General features: G+C 47.7%; 1 protein-coding gene across 4 annotated transcripts in view; it reads left to right on the forward strand.

The window, feature by feature from the left end:
* The first annotated feature begins 3,447 nt into the window (after nucleotides 1–3,447).
* ARHGAP45 (Rho GTPase activating protein 45) overlaps nucleotides 3,448–19,408 on the forward strand; it is a 47,522-nt gene continuing 31,561 nt past the window's right edge. For 2 of the 4 annotated variants that reach the window (XM_083421394.1, XM_083421396.1), the window contains exons 1-4: nucleotides 3,448–3,761; nucleotides 13,114–13,414; nucleotides 17,360–17,503; nucleotides 19,070–19,154. In XM_083421394.1, coding sequence (XP_083277520.1) covers nucleotides 3,672–3,761; nucleotides 13,114–13,414; nucleotides 17,360–17,503; nucleotides 19,070–19,154 — 620 coding nt within the window. In that variant the 5' untranslated portion in view covers nucleotides 3,448–3,671. Of the gene's footprint in view, nucleotides 3,762–6,366; nucleotides 6,688–13,113; nucleotides 13,415–17,359; nucleotides 17,504–19,069; nucleotides 19,155–19,408 lie in introns of those variants that run through there. The other 2 variants (XM_083421393.1, XM_083421395.1) reach the window with 1 other exon arrangement.

The raw sequence follows: 19,408 nt of genomic DNA on the forward strand, positions 1-19,408 counted from the left end.
TTTTATGTCTGATCGCTTTATTATTATTATTATTAATATTCTGTCGGGAGCCGCCAAGAGTGGCTTGGGGAAACCCAACCAGATGGGCAGGGTATAAGTCATAAATTAGTAGTAGTAGGAATAGTCATAGTATGTCACCTTGATATCTTTGATGAAAAGGTGAGATATAAATGAATAATAATAACTATTCATTTGACAATTATTCATCTGACAAGGTCAGAATACACACACACACACACACACACATATATGTATAGAAAGATATATAGATATATACACACACACACATCTTAAATGCAGCTCTCTGGGAAACCCAGTCAGATGGCGGCATATAAATATTAATACAGTGGTACCATGGTTTGCATACTCAAACCCTGAAGTGCGGGTCGTGGTCTGAAACCTTTTTTTTTAATTACAACCCTTTTTTTTATTACAAACAATTATTATTTTTTTGGAGGCCCCATTGGCAAAAGTGCGCTTTGGGTTACAACCTGTTTTGGTTTACAAACAGACTCCGGGAATGGATGGTGGTTGTAAACCAAGGTAAGGGACCCCTGACCATTAGGTCCAGTCGTGGCCGACTCTGGGGTTGTGGCGCTCATCTCAGTTTAGTGGCCGAGGGAGCCGGCGTACAGCTTCCAGGTCATGTGGCCAGCAGGACTAAGCCACTTCTGGCAAACCAGAGCAGCGCACGGAAACGCTGTTTACCTTCCTGCCAGAGCGGTATCTATTTATCTACTTGCACTTTGAGGTGCTTTCGAAGTGCTAGGTTGGCAGGAGCAGGGACCGAGCAACGGGAGCTCACCCCGTCATTGCGGGGATTCGAACCGCTGACCTTCTGATCGGCAAGTCCTGGGCTCTGTGGTTTAACCCACAGCGCCACCTGCGTCCCAGTAAACCAAGGTATACCACTGTAATTGTTATTAAGAAGAAGAATTATTATTATTACAATGGTACCACGGGTTAAGTACTTACATTCGTTCCAGAGGTCCGTACTTAACCTGAAACTGTTCTTAACCTGAAGCACCACTTTAGCTAACGGGGCCTCCTGCTGCTGCCGTGCCGCCGGAGTACGATTTCTGTTCTCATCCTGAAGCAAAGTTCTTAACCCGAAGCAATATTTCTGGGTTAGCGGAGTCTGTAACCTGAAGCGTATATAACCCGAGGTACCACTGTATTTAGAAAGCCTACAGAAGGGAGGGGGCATTTAGAGAAGGCCCAGACTTTGAATGGCATAAAAAGGCCTTATTTAAAACAACCAGGGGGGAAACCACCTTGCGCCCCTTTAACCGGCTCAAAAACATTCTGCACCCCTTTAAAACCATACACAATTTGGCTGAGCTGGTTTCAGGTTCTGGGCGGAGCCGCCTCCCTCCCTCTTATCAGATTTCCTCAGAATTGTGTCCTTAAAACTTGATCTCTTAGGAGGCGTGTCTCTGAAGAAGCAGACGTCATGGGACTGGCAGAGTCTTGGGATTTTTGGAATAGCTCCCGTTGTTCACCAAAGGTTCCTCCGCCGCCGCCCTGGGAGAGCCGATCTCCTTACACAAACATACTTATCAGGAGAGTGGTTTTTTTTGTGTGTGCTATAATTCCCTCCCACCCCGGAAAAAAGACTCTGCGCCATCCGGGGGGGGGGACAAAAACCCCTGCGAGGTTCTCCTCGCTAGCCCTGTGATTTCCCTGTTTAGGATGCCAAGCCGGTGACATCATAAGGACTAGTCGCTCAAGGCCAAGTGGATCGAGAAAGCAGGATGGGGGGGGGGGTCTCCATGGGCAGGGGCGGCAGGGAGGCAGCTGCCCCTCCTAGATCAGGGGTCAGCAAACTTTTTCAGCAGGGGGCCAGTCCACTGTCCCTCAGAGCTTGTGGGGGGCCGGCCTAAATTTTGAAAAAATAATAATGAACGAATTCCTATGCCCCACAAATAACCGAGAGATGCTTTTTTTTAAAAAAAGCACACATTCCACTCATGTAAAAACACCAGGCAGGGCCCACAAATAACCCAGATACGCATTTTAAATAAAAGCACACATTCTACTCACGTAAAAACATGCTGATTCCCAGACCGTTCACAGACCGGATTGAGAAGGCAATTGGGCCGGATCCGGCCCCCGGGCCTCAGGAGAAGAGAAGACTCCCTGGAAAAGACCCTGATGTTGGGAAAGATGGAGGACGCAAGGAGAAGGGGACGACAGAGGACGAGATGGTGGGACAGTGTTCTCGAAGCGACCAGCATGAGTTTGACCAAACTGCAGGAGGCAGTGGAAGACAGGAGGGCCTGGCGTGCTCTGGTCCAGGGGGTCACGAAGAGGCGGACACGACTAAACGACTCAACAACAACAGTAGTATTGCAAAAAGAGCAACAAATGAAACCTCAAACTAAAGCACGTAATAAATCACAAAAAGTCTGCAAACTGATGCTTTTGCAGTTGGTTTTACACTTGCAAAACTGCTAGGAAGCCACTGTGGCGTCTAAGCGAGATAGAAAATGTTTGCCTGTTCCTTTTTTTATAGCTTGATGACGATTGCCTCCAGTAGGGGGCACCAACATAGCAGAATTCCCCAAAGCCCGGAACCTAGGAAAGGTCTGATTAAATAGCTCTTCAAATCTGTAGCAAAATTCGCTCTCCCTCCAAATTCAAAGTTCTGCACATTCTCCGGTGCCTCTTTTTTTAGCAAGCGGTTTCCTCCAAATTTTGTGCATCGGTCTTACCGACAAGTGCATTTTAATGCACAGCTAACAGACAGACCCCCTGGCATACATTACTGGGTTGGAAAAGCACGTTGCAAAATTCAGGGAAGTTTGCAAGTCGAAGGCACAATTACAATCTTGGAAAACACGGATGTTGTAAGGTAAAGGTAAAGGGACCCCTGACCATTAGGTCCAGTCGTGGCCGACTCTGGGGTTGCGGCGCTCATCTCACTTTACTGGCCGAGGGAGCCGCTGTACAGCTTCCGGGTCATGTGGCCAGCAGGACTAAGCCGCTTCTGGCGAACCAGAGCAGCGCACAGAAACGCCGTCTACCTTCCCGCCGGAGCGGTACCTATTTATCTACTTGCACTGGTGTGCTTTCGAACTGCTAGGTTGTCAGGAGCAGGGACCGAGCAACGGGAGCTCACCCCGTCATTGCGGGGATTCGAACCGCCGACCTTCTGATCGGCAAGTCCTAGGCTCTGGGGTTTAACCCACAGCGTCACCCGCGTCCCTTCCAGCACATATATAAAAACACAATAAAATATTTTTTTTAAAGGCAAAATACAGGGTGGCCTTTGGACGGCCCGCATCTCTCTCTCTTGCAGGTTGCGGCCCGCAAACCGGGGTTAGGGAGGGAGAGGAATCGGCCCAAAAAAGGGGGCAGAAAGAAGAAAGAGAAAAAACAAGTAGAACTTCCCCTCTGCTCCTAACCACACTCTCTCTCACACACACTGAGCTTTTCCTGTGTAGATTTGAAGGGTGTGTGTGTCAGACAAAACCGAGCCAGGAAGTAAGTTTGCAAGCGTGTGCTCTGAGCCGCAGGCAGCCCCGCCAAATCCTGAGCTCATTTGGCACCTGGAAACGCCTTTTGGGGGGAGCTGTGGTCCGTCAGATGGCGGGGAAAGCAACCCCTGGCCAGTGAAGGCACCCCGGGTGCCGAATCGTCCGGGACGGGTTTGGGGTTCAGAGGGCACCATGTTTTCGAGGAAGAAGCGGGAGCTGATCAAGACGCCGTCGATTTCGAAGAAGGGCCGGGGAGGAAGTCCTGTGCCGCCGTCCTCTCTGGTGAGTAACGGGGTTGCGTCCGCGGGGCGTTGCGAAACGGGGGGTGGGCACCCCGGGCGGCGTTTTCACAAGAGGTCGCTGGGCTGCGCCTCCAACGGATCGCGGCGGCCGTTCATTGGCTCCGACTCGCCCCGAAAAAAAGGGCATCGTGGATTTGGGGGGAAGGGTTCAGGGCGGCTCAAATGTTTCAGGGGACGGAACAAGTCCTCTGCGGAGGAAAGGTTGCAGCTTTGGGGGGGCTTCTTAGCTTAGAGAAAAGGTAATAATAATAATAATAATAATAATAATAATAATAGTCATATAATTTATTTGTACCATTGGTTGTCACTCTGAGTGGCTTCCAGCATATATAAAAACATGGCAAAACATTAAACCTTGAAAACCTTGAAATAACAATAATAATAAAATAATAATTATTATTATTTATTTGTACCCTGAGTTGCCTCAGCTAACGTCTTCCAGCATATATAAAAACACAGCAAAACATTAAACCAGGCTTCCTCAACCTCGGCCCTGCAGATGTTTTCGGCCTACAACTCCCATGATCCCTAGCCAGCAGGACGAGTGGTCAGGGATGATGGGAATTGTAGTCTCAAAACATCTGGAGGGCCGAGGTGGAGGAAGCTTGCGTTAAACCCTGAAAATGTCAGGAGACCTATTAAAATGACCCTGGGCATGGAGAAAACGGGGGAGAGGAGCGTTTTCCTCCCTCCCCAAGGGCACTAAAAGCCGTGGTCGAGTTTTCAGGGCGGATAAAAGAAAGGCGTTCTTCGTTAACCGGTGGAACTCGCTGCAGCAGGAAGCAGCTGCAACCACCAAACTGGCATTGTTGTTGTTGTTTAGTTGCTTAGTCATGTCCGCCTCTTCATGACCCTCTGGACCAGAGCACGCCAGGCACTCCTGTCTTCCACTGCCTCCCGCAGTTTGGTCAATCTCATGATTGTAGCTTCGAGAACACTGTCCCACCATCTCGTCCTCCGTCGTCCCCTTCTCCTTGCGTCCTCCATCTTTCCCAACATCAGGGTCTTTTCCAGGGAGTCTTCTCTTCTCATGAGGTGGCCAAAGTCTTGGAGCCTCAGCTTCAGGATCTGTCCTTCCTGTGAGCACTCAGGGCTGATTTCCTTCTGAACGGAGAGGTTTGATCTCCTTGCAGTCCATGGGACTCTCAAGAGTCTCCTCCAGCACCACAATTCAAAAGCATCCATTCTTCGGCGATCAGCCATCTTCATGGTCCAGCTCTCACTTCCATACATCACTACTGGGAAAACCAGAGCTTTTACTATACGGATCTTTGTTGGCAAGGTGATGTCTCTACTGGCTTTAAGAGAGGGTGAATTCATGAAGGAGAGAGGGCTATTGATGGCTACTGGGAGCTGGAGTCTGTGGTCATTTTATTCCCCGCACCCCCCTTTTAGGACAGATCCGGCGGTGCCAATATTGGGGGTGTTTTGTTTTTTCGCTTTTCGTTTTTGTGGAAAGCGCTCCAAGCGAGGTTTCGCTTCCTGTCGGCAGGCCAGACGTCAAGCCTGCAAGATCCGAGTGGGTGTTTTCGGTACAAGAACCCAGCAGCGGACCTGGGTTCAAAATAACACCCGGCGGCTGGAGCTGGGTGCGAAATAACGGCCAGAGAAGGGGGGTGGAAGCTGGGAGGGCAGATGTTTTAATGTATTTTAAATATTTTGTTGGAAGCCGCCCAGAGTGGCTGGGGAAACCCAGCCAGATGGGCAGGATATTATTATTGTTATTATTTTCAAATAAGATTTATTATTTTCAGTAAATAAGCATAACACAAAAGAATTAACAGTAACAAAAACAAACAAAAGAGAAAACAAAAAAAGATAGAAAAAAAATAAGAACATACAATACAGCATAATGCCACTTAATTAATTACAATTAAGTACCATCCATCTTCATAAACATAGTAATTGACTTCCTCAAGTCTCTTCCGCCTGAATTTCTTAGTAATTATCTGTAGCAGTTTCCAATATCAATATTTTAAAAAACCACATCACAGTCATAGGATAATAATAATAATAATAATAATAATAGTAGTAGTAGTAGTAGTAGTAGTAGTAGCAGGGAGGTCAACAGTAGAGGGCGCTAGAGCCCCTCCAATTCTGCATAATGGGGGGGGGCTCTCTCTCTTTTGTTTCACAGAGGGCTGTAGAGGCTGAATAGAGCCCCCCCCCTTACTGACAACCAGTCCTGCCTGTCATTTCCCTCCTATCTCTCTCTTTTTTAAAAAAAATAAGAATTTGTTAAAGTTTTTTGCCACGAGACAAAAGCAACCAATCCAGATAATTGCAGAGAGAGAGAAACAAAACAACAACAAAAAAATGGAAATAAAAGAAGGGGGGGAGGAATTTTTTTTAAAAAACCTTCCTTCTCTATAAACTCAGCGCTGCTTTAAAGAATAAAGTGAAATACGGCGGCGGCATCTGACGCCCCTCCCAAAAAATCGCTTTTATATTTCTGTTCAGTTTTGCACAATTCAGGGCTGCAGAAAGAGGAAGCCGTCCGAACCGCCTTCCTCTTTGCTCAAGTTTGTGGCTTTTTCCCCTCCGCCCGCCCCTTCTAAGAAGCTGCGCCCGGTGGGTGCTGGGTGCGTCGTAAATTTTTTCGAAAAAAGGAAAACCACCCCGGAATAAAACTAAAACCCGCAAGCTTTCCAGAAGCGATCATGGGTGTGGCGGCTCTCAAAATCCGCCTGGGCGCTGGAGGGGCGCCCTAGGCCTCGAAATCATCCGCGCCCTCTCTGCCTAGTGGGGTTCGTGGTTTTTGGGGGGGCAGCTCGATCGTGGCCATGCACGGAAACCGGGGCAAAAGCAGCTACAGCCCGTATTCGGCCGGACTGCGGAGGAAAGTCTCGAAAGCCGGCGGCCACGTCTTGGAGACTGTCTCCAACAGAGCCAGTGTTTGGCTGAAGGTACCAAACTCCCACCAGGTTTTCGGAAGGGCAGCGAGGGGCTGTGTATGTTCTGGTAATTTTAAACAATTGATTAGAAATATATATAAACGTACAACAACGATTTAGACTCCGAATATCCAGATTGCTCTGAATCTCCTGGCTGCCCCTCATCCTTTCCATGGGGCCTAATGATAATATTTACAACGACATTTCAATATTTATCCACACTTCTAAATTAGCCACACTTTCCGTTACTTTGCAAGTGTGGTTAAAATGCTGCCAATGTTTGAACCTGCTTGCAGCAGTCTCATAAATAAATCACAAACTTTTCCCATTGTTTTTTTAAAAGTTATGGTCTTTGTGATTTTCGAGTTAACTTTGCTGCTGGGATATCATTTTCTAAAAATGAAAATCCGTGCAAAAATCTGCCTTCGGATTTGCATTGTGTCGCAGAAAGCACATGGGAAGGTGTGTGTTTTTAGTCTAATGGGTGCATCTGCGCACCTAAAATACACTTCTTGAAAATACAACACACCATTAGGAAGCGTTTGGCTGAAGATATTTTCAGCAAACTCCCACCGGGTTTTTGGAAGGGCAGCGAGGGGCTGTGGTTTTCAAGTGGGAAAAAATCCTGCATTTTGGAGGTCGATGTTCCTCGTGCTCTGGTCCAAATTTCCTTTGCTTAAAGCGCCTTACAGTCCCTTTATAGACAGGGTGGGTGGAAAGGGACGACGAAACCGTTCCTGGGAGATCGAAAAGACACGTCACGCGAGGAAAGCGGTGTGGGGAGGGAGGAGGGCAAGCTCAAGCACTAGTTTTGTTAAAATAAGAAATCGCCGCAAGACGTGGACTATAAAGTGCCGTATTTTTCGCTCTATAAGACGCACCAGACCACAAGACGCACCTAGTTTTTGGAGGAGGAAAACAAGAAGAAAAATATTCTGAATCTCAGAAGCCAGAACAGCAAGAGGGATCGCTGCTTTCACTGCGCAGCGATCCCTCTAGCTGTTCTGGCTTCTGGGATAGCTGCGCAGCCTGCATTCGCTCCATAAGACGCACACACATTACAACTTACTTTTTAGGAGGGGAAAAGTGAGTCTTATAGAGCAAAAAATACGGTAATTACCCTTCGAATTGTCACATTTCTCCAAATTTTGTAATGCAATTTTCGGCTCAAAAACAAAGTTTTTTTTCTTCCTAATGGTGTGTTGTGGTTTCCAGAAGCGTATTTTAGGTGCAGAGATGCACCCATTAGATTAAAAAATTGCCTTCCCATGTGTTTTCTGTGACGCGATGCAAATCTGAAGGCAGGTTTTTGTACGGATTTTCGTTTTTAAAAACTCAGAAATCACAAAGACCATAACTTTTAAAAAAACAATGGGAAAGGTTTGCGATTTATTTATGACACTACTGCAAGCAGGTTCAAACATTGGCAGCATTTTAACCACACTTGCAAAGTAACGGAAAGTGTGGCTAATTTAGAAGGGGGGAAACTGGATAAATATTGAAATGTCATTGTAAATATTATCATTAGGCCCTGTGAAAGGGATGAGGGCAGCCGGGAAATTCAGAGCAATCTGGATATTCAGAGTCTAAATCGTTGTTTGTTGTATGTTTATATTTTTAATCCTCTTTCTTTTATTAAATTTGATTAAAAAATATAACCTCTGTTGTGCTCTCTTCAACAGCAAAGAGCCGATGAAGAGAGCACAGCAGAGGTTATATTTTCTGAGAATCCTCCGGAAAAACAATCTCTCAAAGGACCTGTTGATGGCATTTTACCATTGCACTGTGGAGAGTGTATAAACTTATGGTCTGTGCATGTGGTTTGGGAGCTGCACGGCCAGGGAAAAAACAATGCTGTCCAGGGTTGTAAAGACTGTGGAGAGAATAATTGGGTGCACTCTTCCCACCTTGGATCAAATCTACGCTTCCAGGTGCCAGAAGAAAGCTGCAGAGATAGCGCAGGACAGTGCGCACCCCGGAAATGATCTATTTCAGCTTCTGCCTTCTGGAAGAAGGTACAGGGTTATAAAGACTAGGACTAGCTGCCTGAGAAACAGTTTCTATCCAAATGCAATTCTGGTTCTAAAAACAGCATAAGGAGTCTCTATAGTATATTGTATTTTAAAATGGGGTTTCAGAGTTTTTAGGGGTTTATGTAGATTTTCTATTTCATTGTTCTGCATGGGACAATGACAATAAAGATATCGTATATCGTAAAATTACCAATATATATATATATATACACTGTATTTTTCGCTCTATAAGATGCACCAGACCACAAGACGCACCTAGTTTTTGGAGGAGGTAAACAAGAAAAAAAATATTCTGAATCCCAGAAGCCAGAACAGCAAGAGGGATTGCTGCACAGTGAAAGCAGCAATCCCTCTTGCTGTTCTGGCTTCTGGGATAGCTGCGCAGCCTGCATTCGCCCCATAAGACGCACACACATTTTCCCTTACTTTTTAGGAGGGGAAAAGTGAGTCTTATAGAGCCGAAAATACGGTATATATCACAGATCCATGTGGAAACATACGTGAAGTTACGCAAAGGTGGTCTCCCTGTTCTGAGTCATTGCACCCTTCGAATTAAAAGCGGGGCTAAAAGTGGAAGCCGTATTATTAGAACAACGATAATATTTGCTACCTATGTACATCACAGTATCCCAGGGGTCTCTGTCTGGTGGCCACGCCCCTCCTCAGGCCACACCCCTTCACCTCAGGCCACACCCCCATTGCTTTGCACCTTCCTTGAATGTTTTCGGCTGGCTGCAAGGAGGAATGAGAGATTTTGTGTGAGGAAATAAGGATGTTTTTCCCCACCTATATTGGCTGCTAACCCCAGAAAAGGTTTTCTGGAAGCAGAAGCGGTCCTTCGGCCAAAGGAGGTTCCCAGACCCCCCCAGATGTAAGAGATAAACGCCTTTTCTAAGGTGGCTCTCGTCGCGTCGGAAAGGGGTCCGAGGGTCATCCAGCCCCACCCGCTTTCCAATGCAAGAATCTCGGCTCAAGAAAGATGGCCATCCGAACTCTGCTTAAAAGCCTCCAAAGACACCGTCCCACGGTCGAAGTTCTTCCCCACGTTGAGCCGGAATCTGCTTTCTCGTCGTCCGAATCGGGGATAGAACTCGAACCCGTGGCTTCAAGCCGCGAGAAAGGAGGTTCCGACTCAACTTCAGGAATAACTTTCTGACGGGAAGATCTGTTTGACTGTGGGACGGAAGGTGGACTCTCCTCCTCGGAGGCTTGGACTCCTGCCATGCGCTCTCCGTGGGGCTGCTTTGGAGGCGACCCGGAAACTGCAACTAATCCAGAATGCGGCAGCTGGACTGGGGACTGGGAGCGGCCGCCAAGACCATATGGGACTCACAGTCATTTTGGACTCACAGCTGTCCATGGAGGCGCAGGTCAGTTCTGTGTCCAGGGCAGCTCCGTCTGGTACGCAGGGTGAGACCCTCCTTGCCCGCAGACTGTCTGGCCAGAGTGGTGCATGCTCTGGTTATCTCCCACTTGGACTACTGCAATGCGCTGTCCGTGGTGCTACCTTGGAAGGTGACCCAGAAACTGCAACTAATCCAGAATGCAGCAGCCAGACTGGTGACTGGGAGCGGCCGCTGAGACCACATAACACCGGTCTTGAAAGACCTACATTGGCTCCCAGGACGTTTCCGAGCACAATTCAAAGTGTTGGTGGTGACCTTGAAAGCCCTAAACGGCCCAGTAGATCTGAAGGAGCATCTCCACCCCCATCGTTGTACCCGGACACCGGGGTCCATCTCCCGAGGGCCTTCTGGCACTTCCCTCCCTGCGAGAAGCCAAGTTACAGGGAACCAGGCAGAGGGCCTTCTCGGTGGTGGCGCCCTCCCTGTGGAATGCCCTCCCACCAGATGTCAAGGAAATAAACAACTACCTGACTTTTAGAAGACATCTGAAGGCAGCCCTGCTTAGGGAAGCTTTTAATGTCAGATGTTTTATTGTGTTTTTAATATTCTGTTGGGAGCTGCTCAGAGTGGCTGGGGAAACCCAGCCAGCTGGGCTGGGTATAAATAAGAACTTATTAAGGTAAAGGTAAAGGTACCCCTGCCCGTACGGGCCAGTCTTGACAGACTCTAGGGTTGTGCGCTCATCTCACTCTATAGGCCGGGGGCCAGCGCTGTCCGCAGACACTTCCGGGTCACGTGGCCAGCGTGACAAAGCCGCATCTGGCGAGCCAGCGCAGCACACGGAAACGCCATTTACCTTCCCGCTGGTAAGCGGTCCCTATTTATCTACTTGCACCCAGGGGTGCTTTTGAATTGCTAGGTTGGCAGGTGCTGGGACCGAGCAACGGGAGTACACCCCGCTGCGGGGATTCGAACCGCCGATCTAACGATCGGCAAGTTCTAGGCGCTGAGGTTTTACCCACAGCGCCACCCGCGTCCCTTAAGAAATTATTATTATTATTATTATTATTATTAAAGCAGAGGTTGAATGGGCACCTATCAGCGATGCTCTACCTGAGATTCCTGCGTCAGAGGGGGTTGGATTAGATTATTATTATTATTATTATTATTATTATTATTATTATTATTATTATTATTATTATTATTATTTATACCGCTCCCATCTGGCTGAGTTTCCCCAGCCACTCTGGGGAATATCTCTTAGAGATATTTTCCAAGTCTACAAATCTATAATTTCATGATATCCAATAAAGCCAGCAACTGGGATGTGGCCTAAGGCCAGTGGTCAGCAAACCTTTTCAGCAGGGGTCCGGTCCACTGTCCCTCAGACCTCGTGGGGGGCCGGACTATATTTTGGGGGGGAAATGAACAAATTCCTATGCCCCACAAATAACCCAGAGATGCATTTTAAATAAAAGCACACATTCTACTCCTGTAAAAATACGCTGATTCCCGGACCGTCCGGGGGCCGGATTGAGAAGGCGATTGGGCCGGATCCGGCCCTCGGGCCTCAGTTTGCCTACCCATGGACTAAAGCAGGCATAGGCAAATTTGGTTTTGGGACTACAATTTTGTCCAATTCTGCAATTCAGGAAACAGATTCAGACGTCTGGTAAAGAGTATTGTTAGCCCAGAAATGGAAGCAAGAAGAAATTGCAGAATTGGACAAAACAACAGGAAGGATTCGAAACCTGCGGGACCAGAGATTTACAGAAGATTGGAAGAAGTATATGAATTATTTGAAGAGTAACCAACAAATTACGCTAGTAGGACTACAAGAAGTTTCGTAAGGAGGAATATACGAAGTGTTTACAAGGTAGATAAAAGATAGAGATATTGGTTACGAGTTTGAAATGTGATAGGGAAGATAAGAAATGCATACTGAGAGATTAGATTGGAAAATTTTCACACAGGACTGATGGAAGTTAAAAATTTGAATAAGATGTAAAAGCATGTTTAATGACTGTTGAAAATGATACGTTAAAAAAAAATTATATATATATAAAAATATGTTTTTTGGGACTACAGTTCCCATCATCCCTGACCACTGGTCTTGCTAGCTAGGGATGATGGGAGTTGTAGTCCCAAAACATTTTTTTTTTAATATATAATTTTTGGGCAGAGGTCATACGGCTACGGTTTCTCAAGCGCCGGCAAGATTGACGTCAAAGCTAAAGTCATTGCTGTTGAGCAATTGTGGTTCCTAAGATACCACGAGACTCAACCGCTCCACTCCGTGGAATAATTTGCAGAATGTGGATTTTTTTGCAACAAAGGGCTGGACCTTTTTCCGCCCACGTGAACCTTCAAAAAGAGGATTCGGCAAATTCCCAAATCACAATTAATTAATTCATTGCCCATTCTTTTTTCTTAAATTTCAAACTTTTCCAAAAGTCAAACTTCTCCAAAAGTCAAAAACAATCAAGAACCCCGCTCCCACAAACACTTAGTATTTTTACTTAAATTTGAAATTTCCCCAAAAGTCAGAACAAACGGATAACCCCCCCCCCCTCGCACAAATGCCTCTTCTTATTAAATTTGGAAATTTCACAAAAGTGACACTTTCCCCAAAGAAACGAATCAAGACTCCCCCTCCCACAAACACCTTTTCTTATTTATTGAAATTGAAATTTTCCCCAAATTCAAAACAAAGAGTGAACCGAGTGCCTATTGGTTCTTCCAAGGCGTTCTGCAGTTGGTGGGGCCAAAGGCTCTGAGTTCTAGTTCTGCCCTGAGTGACCCGAATGGCTTTTGCTTCTTCCAAGGCGTTCTGCAGTTGACGGGGCCAAAGGTTCTGAGTTCTAGTCCTGCGCTGAGTGCCTATTGGTTCTTCCAAGGCATTCTGAAGTCGCTGGAGCCAAAGGCTCTGAGTTCTAGTCCCGCCCTGAGTGATCTGAGTGCCTATTGGTTCTTCCACTGAGTTCTGAACTTGGCGGAGCCAAAGGTTCTGAGTTCAAGTCCAGCCCCGAGTGACCCAAATGCCTTCTCCTTCTTCCCAGGAGCTGCCGCGCCGCGATGGCCTGGACTCCTCGACCTCCTCCAGCCTGGCGGACCTCTCCGCGCCCACCCCGGCCGGCACCCTCAAGCGCCCCACCAGCCTCAGCCGCCACGCCAGCGCCGCAGGGTTCCCCCTCTCGCCGGCCGTCCCCCGGGGCCTGGGAAAGGCCGCCAAGGCCTATAGCCCCTGCGACGGCGGAGAGGGCAGCCTGATGGAGCCGGAAGAAATCTCGCAACTCCTGGCTGACGTGACCCGCTTGGCCGAGCCCCTGGAGAAGCTGCGGGACGTGGTTCTACGGGAGGGTAAGTGGTCGGGGGCCGGATTGAGCTTCGATGCGGCCCTCAGCTCCTGAAGGACCTTTCTATGCCCAACCACAAATCGCCGTTTGTTTTGCGTTAATAATAATAATTTATTGTATTGCGCATGTTCTGCACCTAGAGGTCGCTGGCTTGACACTGTTTTGCAATGCATATGTTCTGCCGCTAGGTGTCGCTGTGGCAGTGGGACCCCCAAATACAAAGGCTGTGTTGTATTGTGCATATTCTGCCCCTAGAGGTCTCTAGTGTGGCACTGTATTGCAATGTGTCTGTTCTGCCGCTAGGTGTCGCTGTTGTACTGGGACCCTAAATACAAATATAATAATAATAGTAATAATTTCCAGCCTCCCAGAATTTCAGCACCTCTTGTGATAGTTTGACCCCGTTCTGTTTTAATAATAATAATAATTTATTATTTATACCCCACCCATCTGGCTGGGTTTCCCCAGCCACTCTGGGCGGCTTCCAACAAAACACTAAAATACAATAACCTGTTAAACATTAAAAGCTTCCCTAAACAGGGCTGCCTTCAGATGTCTTCTAAAAGTCAGATAGTTGTTTATCTCCTTGACATCTAGTGGGAGGGCGTTCCACAGGGAGGGCGCCACCACCGAGAAGGCCCTCAGCCTGGTTCCCTGTAACTTGGCTTCTTGCAGGGAGGGAACCGCCAGAAGGCCCTCGGGAGATGGACCCCGGTGTCCGGGCTGGACGATGGGGGTGGAGACGCTCCTTCAAGTCTACTGGGCCTTTGAGGCTGTTTAGGGCTTTCAAGGTCAGCACCAACACTTTGAATTGTGCTCAGATATAATAAATAACATATTATTATTATTATTATTATTATTATTATTATTATTATTAATGTCCTGGGAGCCAATGGAGGTCTCTCAGGACCGGTGTTATATGGTATCAGCGGCCGCTCCCAGTCCCCAGTCTGGCGGCCGCATTCTGGATTAGTTGCAGTTTCCGGGTCACCTTCAAAGGCAGCCCCACGTAGAGCACATGGCAGTAGTCCAAGCGGGAGATAACCAGAGCATGCACCACTCTGGCCAGACAGTCTGTGGGCAGGGAGGGTCTCATCCTGCGTACCAGACGGAGCTGCCCTGGACACAGAACTGACCTGCACCTCCATGGACAGCTGTGAGTCCAAAATGACCCCCAGGCTGCATACCTAGTCCTTCGGGGGCACAGTGACCCTATTCAGGACCAGGGAGTCCCCCACACCTGCCCGCCCCCTGGCTCCCAAAAACAGTCCTTCTGTCTTGTCAGGATCCGACCTCAATCCGTTAGCCGCCATCCATCCTCCGTCCGCCTCCAGACACTCACACAGGACCTTCACTGGTTCTGATTTGAAAGAGAGGTAGAGCTGGGTATCATCCGCATACTGATGGACACCCAGCCCAAACCCTGCGTCCTTTGGGGAGCGGCTGCCAGTCCATGTTGGCACTATTGAGCCAGATGGGACCTGGCAGCCCTGAGTTGGCAGTTTTGGGGAAAAGGAACGGCGTGTCCGCCTGGTTTTGCAACTGCCAGCTGGTGACGGCCTCTGGGGACAGAGAGCGAGGCGGTTGCCACATCAGACGGTGGCAAGAGGGTTTGCTGCAAGGAGAGGGATGGCAAGTTTGTTGCTTCCTGCCTCTATTTTCATCTGCCTCCCTTTCCTGCTTACGCCGAGCCTGCGGCAGCTGGCAGCACCCTGATAAAACTATCGTGGGCGTGTCTGGGTGCCCGTCGCCCTCCCCGCAATGTCCTCTGGCTCAGGCTTGCAGTCGTGCGCCGTCGTGCCGCGAGGCCTGAGTTCGAATTCTGACCCAGCCACGAAATTCGCCCCGGGTGGCCTTGGGGACAGGGCAGCCACTGCCTCTCTCAGCCGAACCGGCCTCCCAGGGTTATTGTGAGGGTCGCAAGCTTGTTAGGAGCTGGGAGATCTGGGTTCGAGTCCCGACCGAGCCACAATGAGGGGACGGTCGATTGCCTCTCTGCCTAATCTACCTCGAAGGGTCGTTGCAGGAGGGGTCGTTGAGGAGGAGGTGAACTGTGCAGGGGAAAAGGAAAGGTGGAAATATAAATGCTAAAAATAATTAAAACGTATTGGGGGAAATTGCCGCCACCTGAAAAAAAAGGACCTTAGTCAAAGCTGCATACAAGACGGGAAATTGCACTAATATTCTGCTGAGTTTTTGTAAGGGTTTAGTTTTAGTTTTAGTCTTAGTTTTTAGTTTATTTAGTGTTTAGTTTAGTGGTTTAGTGTTTAGTTTTCAGTTTTTAGTTTAGTTTAGTTTAGTTTAGTTTTTAGTTTAGTGTTTAGTTTAGTTTTTAGTTTAGTTTAGTATTTAGTTTAGTTTAGTGTTTAGTTTAGTGTTTAGTTTAGTTTTTAGTTTAGTTTTTAGTTTATTTAGTTTTTAGTTTAGTTTAGTTTAGTGTTTAGTGTTTAGTTTAGTTTAGTTTTTAGTTTAGTTTAGTTTAGTGCTTAGTTTATAGTTTTTAGTTTAGTGTTTAGTTTAGTTTTTAGTTTAGTTTAGTTTTTAGTTTAGTTTAGTTTAGTGTTTAGTTTAGTTTTTAGTTTAGTTTAGTTTAGTTTTTAGTTTAGTTTTTAGTTTAGTTTTTAGTTTAGTTTTTAGTTTAGTTTTCATTTTGTTTTGTTTTTATGGCAACCGGGTGCAAAACCTGCAGAACCCGAGTTTGAGAACTGGAGAAATTAGGAGCGAAACCCGACGTTCGCTCCTTCCTTCCCGAGCGGTGAGAACGCAAAGAAACGGTGGAAGTGGAAGATACAATCTGGGCGGTTGATGGTTCAGGGATGGGGTCAGCGGTCAAGCGGTCAAGCGGGTTATCTCCAATGTCACAAGAGGCGGTCACTTCCTTCTTTCCAACTTCCCTTCCTGGAGGTAAACAGGAAGAGAAACATTCCAGAAAACTCCTTGGACAGAGGTTGCCAACTTACCGGGTTTGGGGGGGGGAGGAACAGTACTATGCTCCTCCCCAAATAATTGTGGGAGTGGTAGTTTCGGGCGCTTGCTCTGCCCCAAAGAATTGTGGGAGTTGTAGTTTCGGGCACTTGCTCCGCCCCAAAGAATTGTGGGAGCTGTAGTTTCGGGCGCTTGCTCTGCCCCAAAGAAAAATGGGAGCTATAGTTTCGGGCGCATCCTCTCCCCCAAAGAATTATGGGAGCTTTAGTTTGCTCTGCCCCAAAGAATTGTGGGAACTGTAGTTTGGGGCATATGCCCTGCCCAAAAGAGTTCTGGGAGCTGTCGTTTGCCATCTTGGCGTCCTGTAAAAAGAATCTTGGGCGACGGTAGTTTAAGGTGTGCTGCAAGCTGAAAAGGAAAGCCTTATTTCCCCCAACACAGAAAACTACAATTCCCAGAGGGTGTGTTGTTGTTTTTTGGCAAGACAGATTGATTGTTAAATCGCTCTGGATAATATAGCGCTCTGGGGGAATAGGGGTTCTCGCATCCCCACGATCACCCAGTGAGCTTCGTGGCAGAGCAGGGATCCTACTCTCCATAGCTGTAACCACTACACCGCTGCTGCCTCCCGAAGCAGCGGCTGGATTTCTCACCCCATTAAAAAACTGCGCATCTCTCCTGCCCCGAGGGGCAAATGATAATGTAATTGTGGGTTCTGGGACTTATGGGGAGGAAGGCAAGGAGCTCAAGAGGCAGAAACAAATATTGGAACTATAGACTTGGGAAGGGACCCAGCGGTCATCTAGTCCAACCCCGAAATGCAGCTGCCTTAGACGGGTATCGAACCTGCAACCTTGCCGTTATCAGCTCTAGCCAGGTGAGCTGTTTGGGGGGTCCGTTCTGCTTTTCTCCTTCTTGCTGAATCCCGCATCAGCGGGACGGCGGACAGAAATCCAACAGGCGCAGCACATGCTAGGATTGCACCGACGGGCCGTAACCGGCAGGTCTCCTCTCTCTTTTGCAGACGGGCTGGAGTCTCGCCGGGCGCTGGCCCACGAGAGCCTGGGGGACGCCTTGCGGATCCTGCGGCAGGTGGTCGCAAAATACCCTCTGCTCAACACGCTGGAGACGCTGACCGCGGCGGGGACGCTCATCTCCAAAGTCAAAGGTCAGTCACACGCTTTGCAAAATGACACGCGGCTGAAATTCCTCACTTCCCCAAAACTCTCCTTTATTTTCTAAAAAAAACACCACCTCCGTAAATTTAATCCAAATGTGATACAGTGGTGCCTCGCAAGACGAAAAGAATCCGTTCTGTGAGTCTCTTCGTCTAGCAGTTTTTTCGTCTTGCGAAGCAAGCCCATTAGCGGATTAGCGCTATTAGCGGCTATTAAAGGCTTAAGGGATTAGCGGATTAGCTGCTAAAAGGCTATTAGCAGCTTAGTGCCTTAGAAAAAGGGGGTGGGGAGCGAAAAAAAATCACAGGAACTCGCAAGACATTTTCGTCTTGCGAAGCAAGCCCATAGGAAATTCGTTTTGCGAAGCACCTCCAAAATGGAAAACCCTTTCGTCTAGCGGGTTTTCCGTCTTGCGAGGCATTCGTCTTGCGGGGCACCACTGTATTTTCTAAAAAAAACACCACCTCCGTAAATTTAATCCAAATGTGATATATGCATTAGGAAAGTGCTTTTTTTCTGGGGATGAAAGACAGGGGTACACATACCCCCTAAACATTTTGTGAATCTTTGTACAGTGGTACCTCGGGTTAAGGACTTAATTCGTTCCGGAGGTCCGTACTTAACCAGAAACTGTTCTTAGCCTGAAGCACCACTTTAGCTAATGGGGCCTCCTGCTGCTGCCGTGCCGCCGGAGCACGATTTCTGTTCTCGTCCTAAAGCAAAGTTCTTAAACTGAAGCACTATTTCTGGGTTAGCAGAGTCTGTAACCTGAAGCATATGTAACCTGAAACGTATGTAACCTGAGGTACCACTGTATTATTATCTCCGCCAAGCCAGTCGACTCACACAAAAGTCCTCCATCGTCCTCCAAGTTTTTTCCAATTTACTGTATTTATTTTCCCCAATTTTTAACTATAAAATGGTGGTTTTCTTGAGTCTAAATGAGAGTACCCCTAAACATTTTATAAAAGGGGAAAAAAGCACTGCATATTGTGGGACGCGGGTGGCGCTGTGGGTTAAACCACAGAGCCTAGGGCTTGCCGATCAGAAGGTCAGCGGTTCGAATCCCCGCAATGACGGGGTGAGCTCCCGTTGCTCGGTCCCTGCTCCTGCCAACCTAGCAGTTCGAAAGCACGTCAAAGTGCAAGTAGATAAATAGGTACCGCTCCGGCGGGAAGGCAAACGGCGTTTCCGTGCGCTGCTTTGGTTCCCCAGAAGCGGCTTAGTCGTGCTGGCCACATGACCCGGAAGCTGTACGCCGGCTCCCTCGGCCAATAAAGCGAGATGAGCACCGCAACCCCAGAGTCGGCCACGACTGGACCTAATGGTCAGGGGTCCCTTTACCTTTACCTTAGGGTAATATCACAAGATCAATTTTCGTAAGAATGCACTGGAGTATATTACATTGCAATTTTTTAATTTCTTTTTATATATATGCATATTTGTTTTCTCGTCCCCTCCCCCTCATTTCCTCTCCCCCCTGTGTATCACTTTATTCTTTTATCATTGCACTTCTTCAATGAATATATTAATAATAATAAAATAATAATCCGTAGGTTTCCATTACGAATCCAACATCGAAACTGACAAACGAGAATTCGAAAAGGCCCTGGAGATGATCGCCGTTTCCTTCAGCGGCACGTAAGCAGAGGCCTTTTTTGTGCGTGCTTCCGGGTCGTAAAATCAGAGGGGGCCCTTTAGAGGACATCCAGCTCAACCCCCACTCAGGGGATGGAAAATTGGGGTTAGATGTGGCTGGGCAGCCTTTGCTTGAGGTTACAACAGCTTTTAAACAACCTGTGATAGCCAGGCCCACCCTAAACATTTTCCTGGGTATTTAGTGACTTTTCTGGGATGAAATCAGAAGGCCGTTTTGGTCCCTGAGTATGATATTG

Source organism: Podarcis tiliguerta (genome assembly GCF_965153285.1).
Source record: "Podarcis tiliguerta genome assembly, chromosome: 18".
Taxonomy (NCBI): domain Eukaryota; kingdom Metazoa; phylum Chordata; class Lepidosauria; order Squamata; family Lacertidae; genus Podarcis; species Podarcis tiliguerta.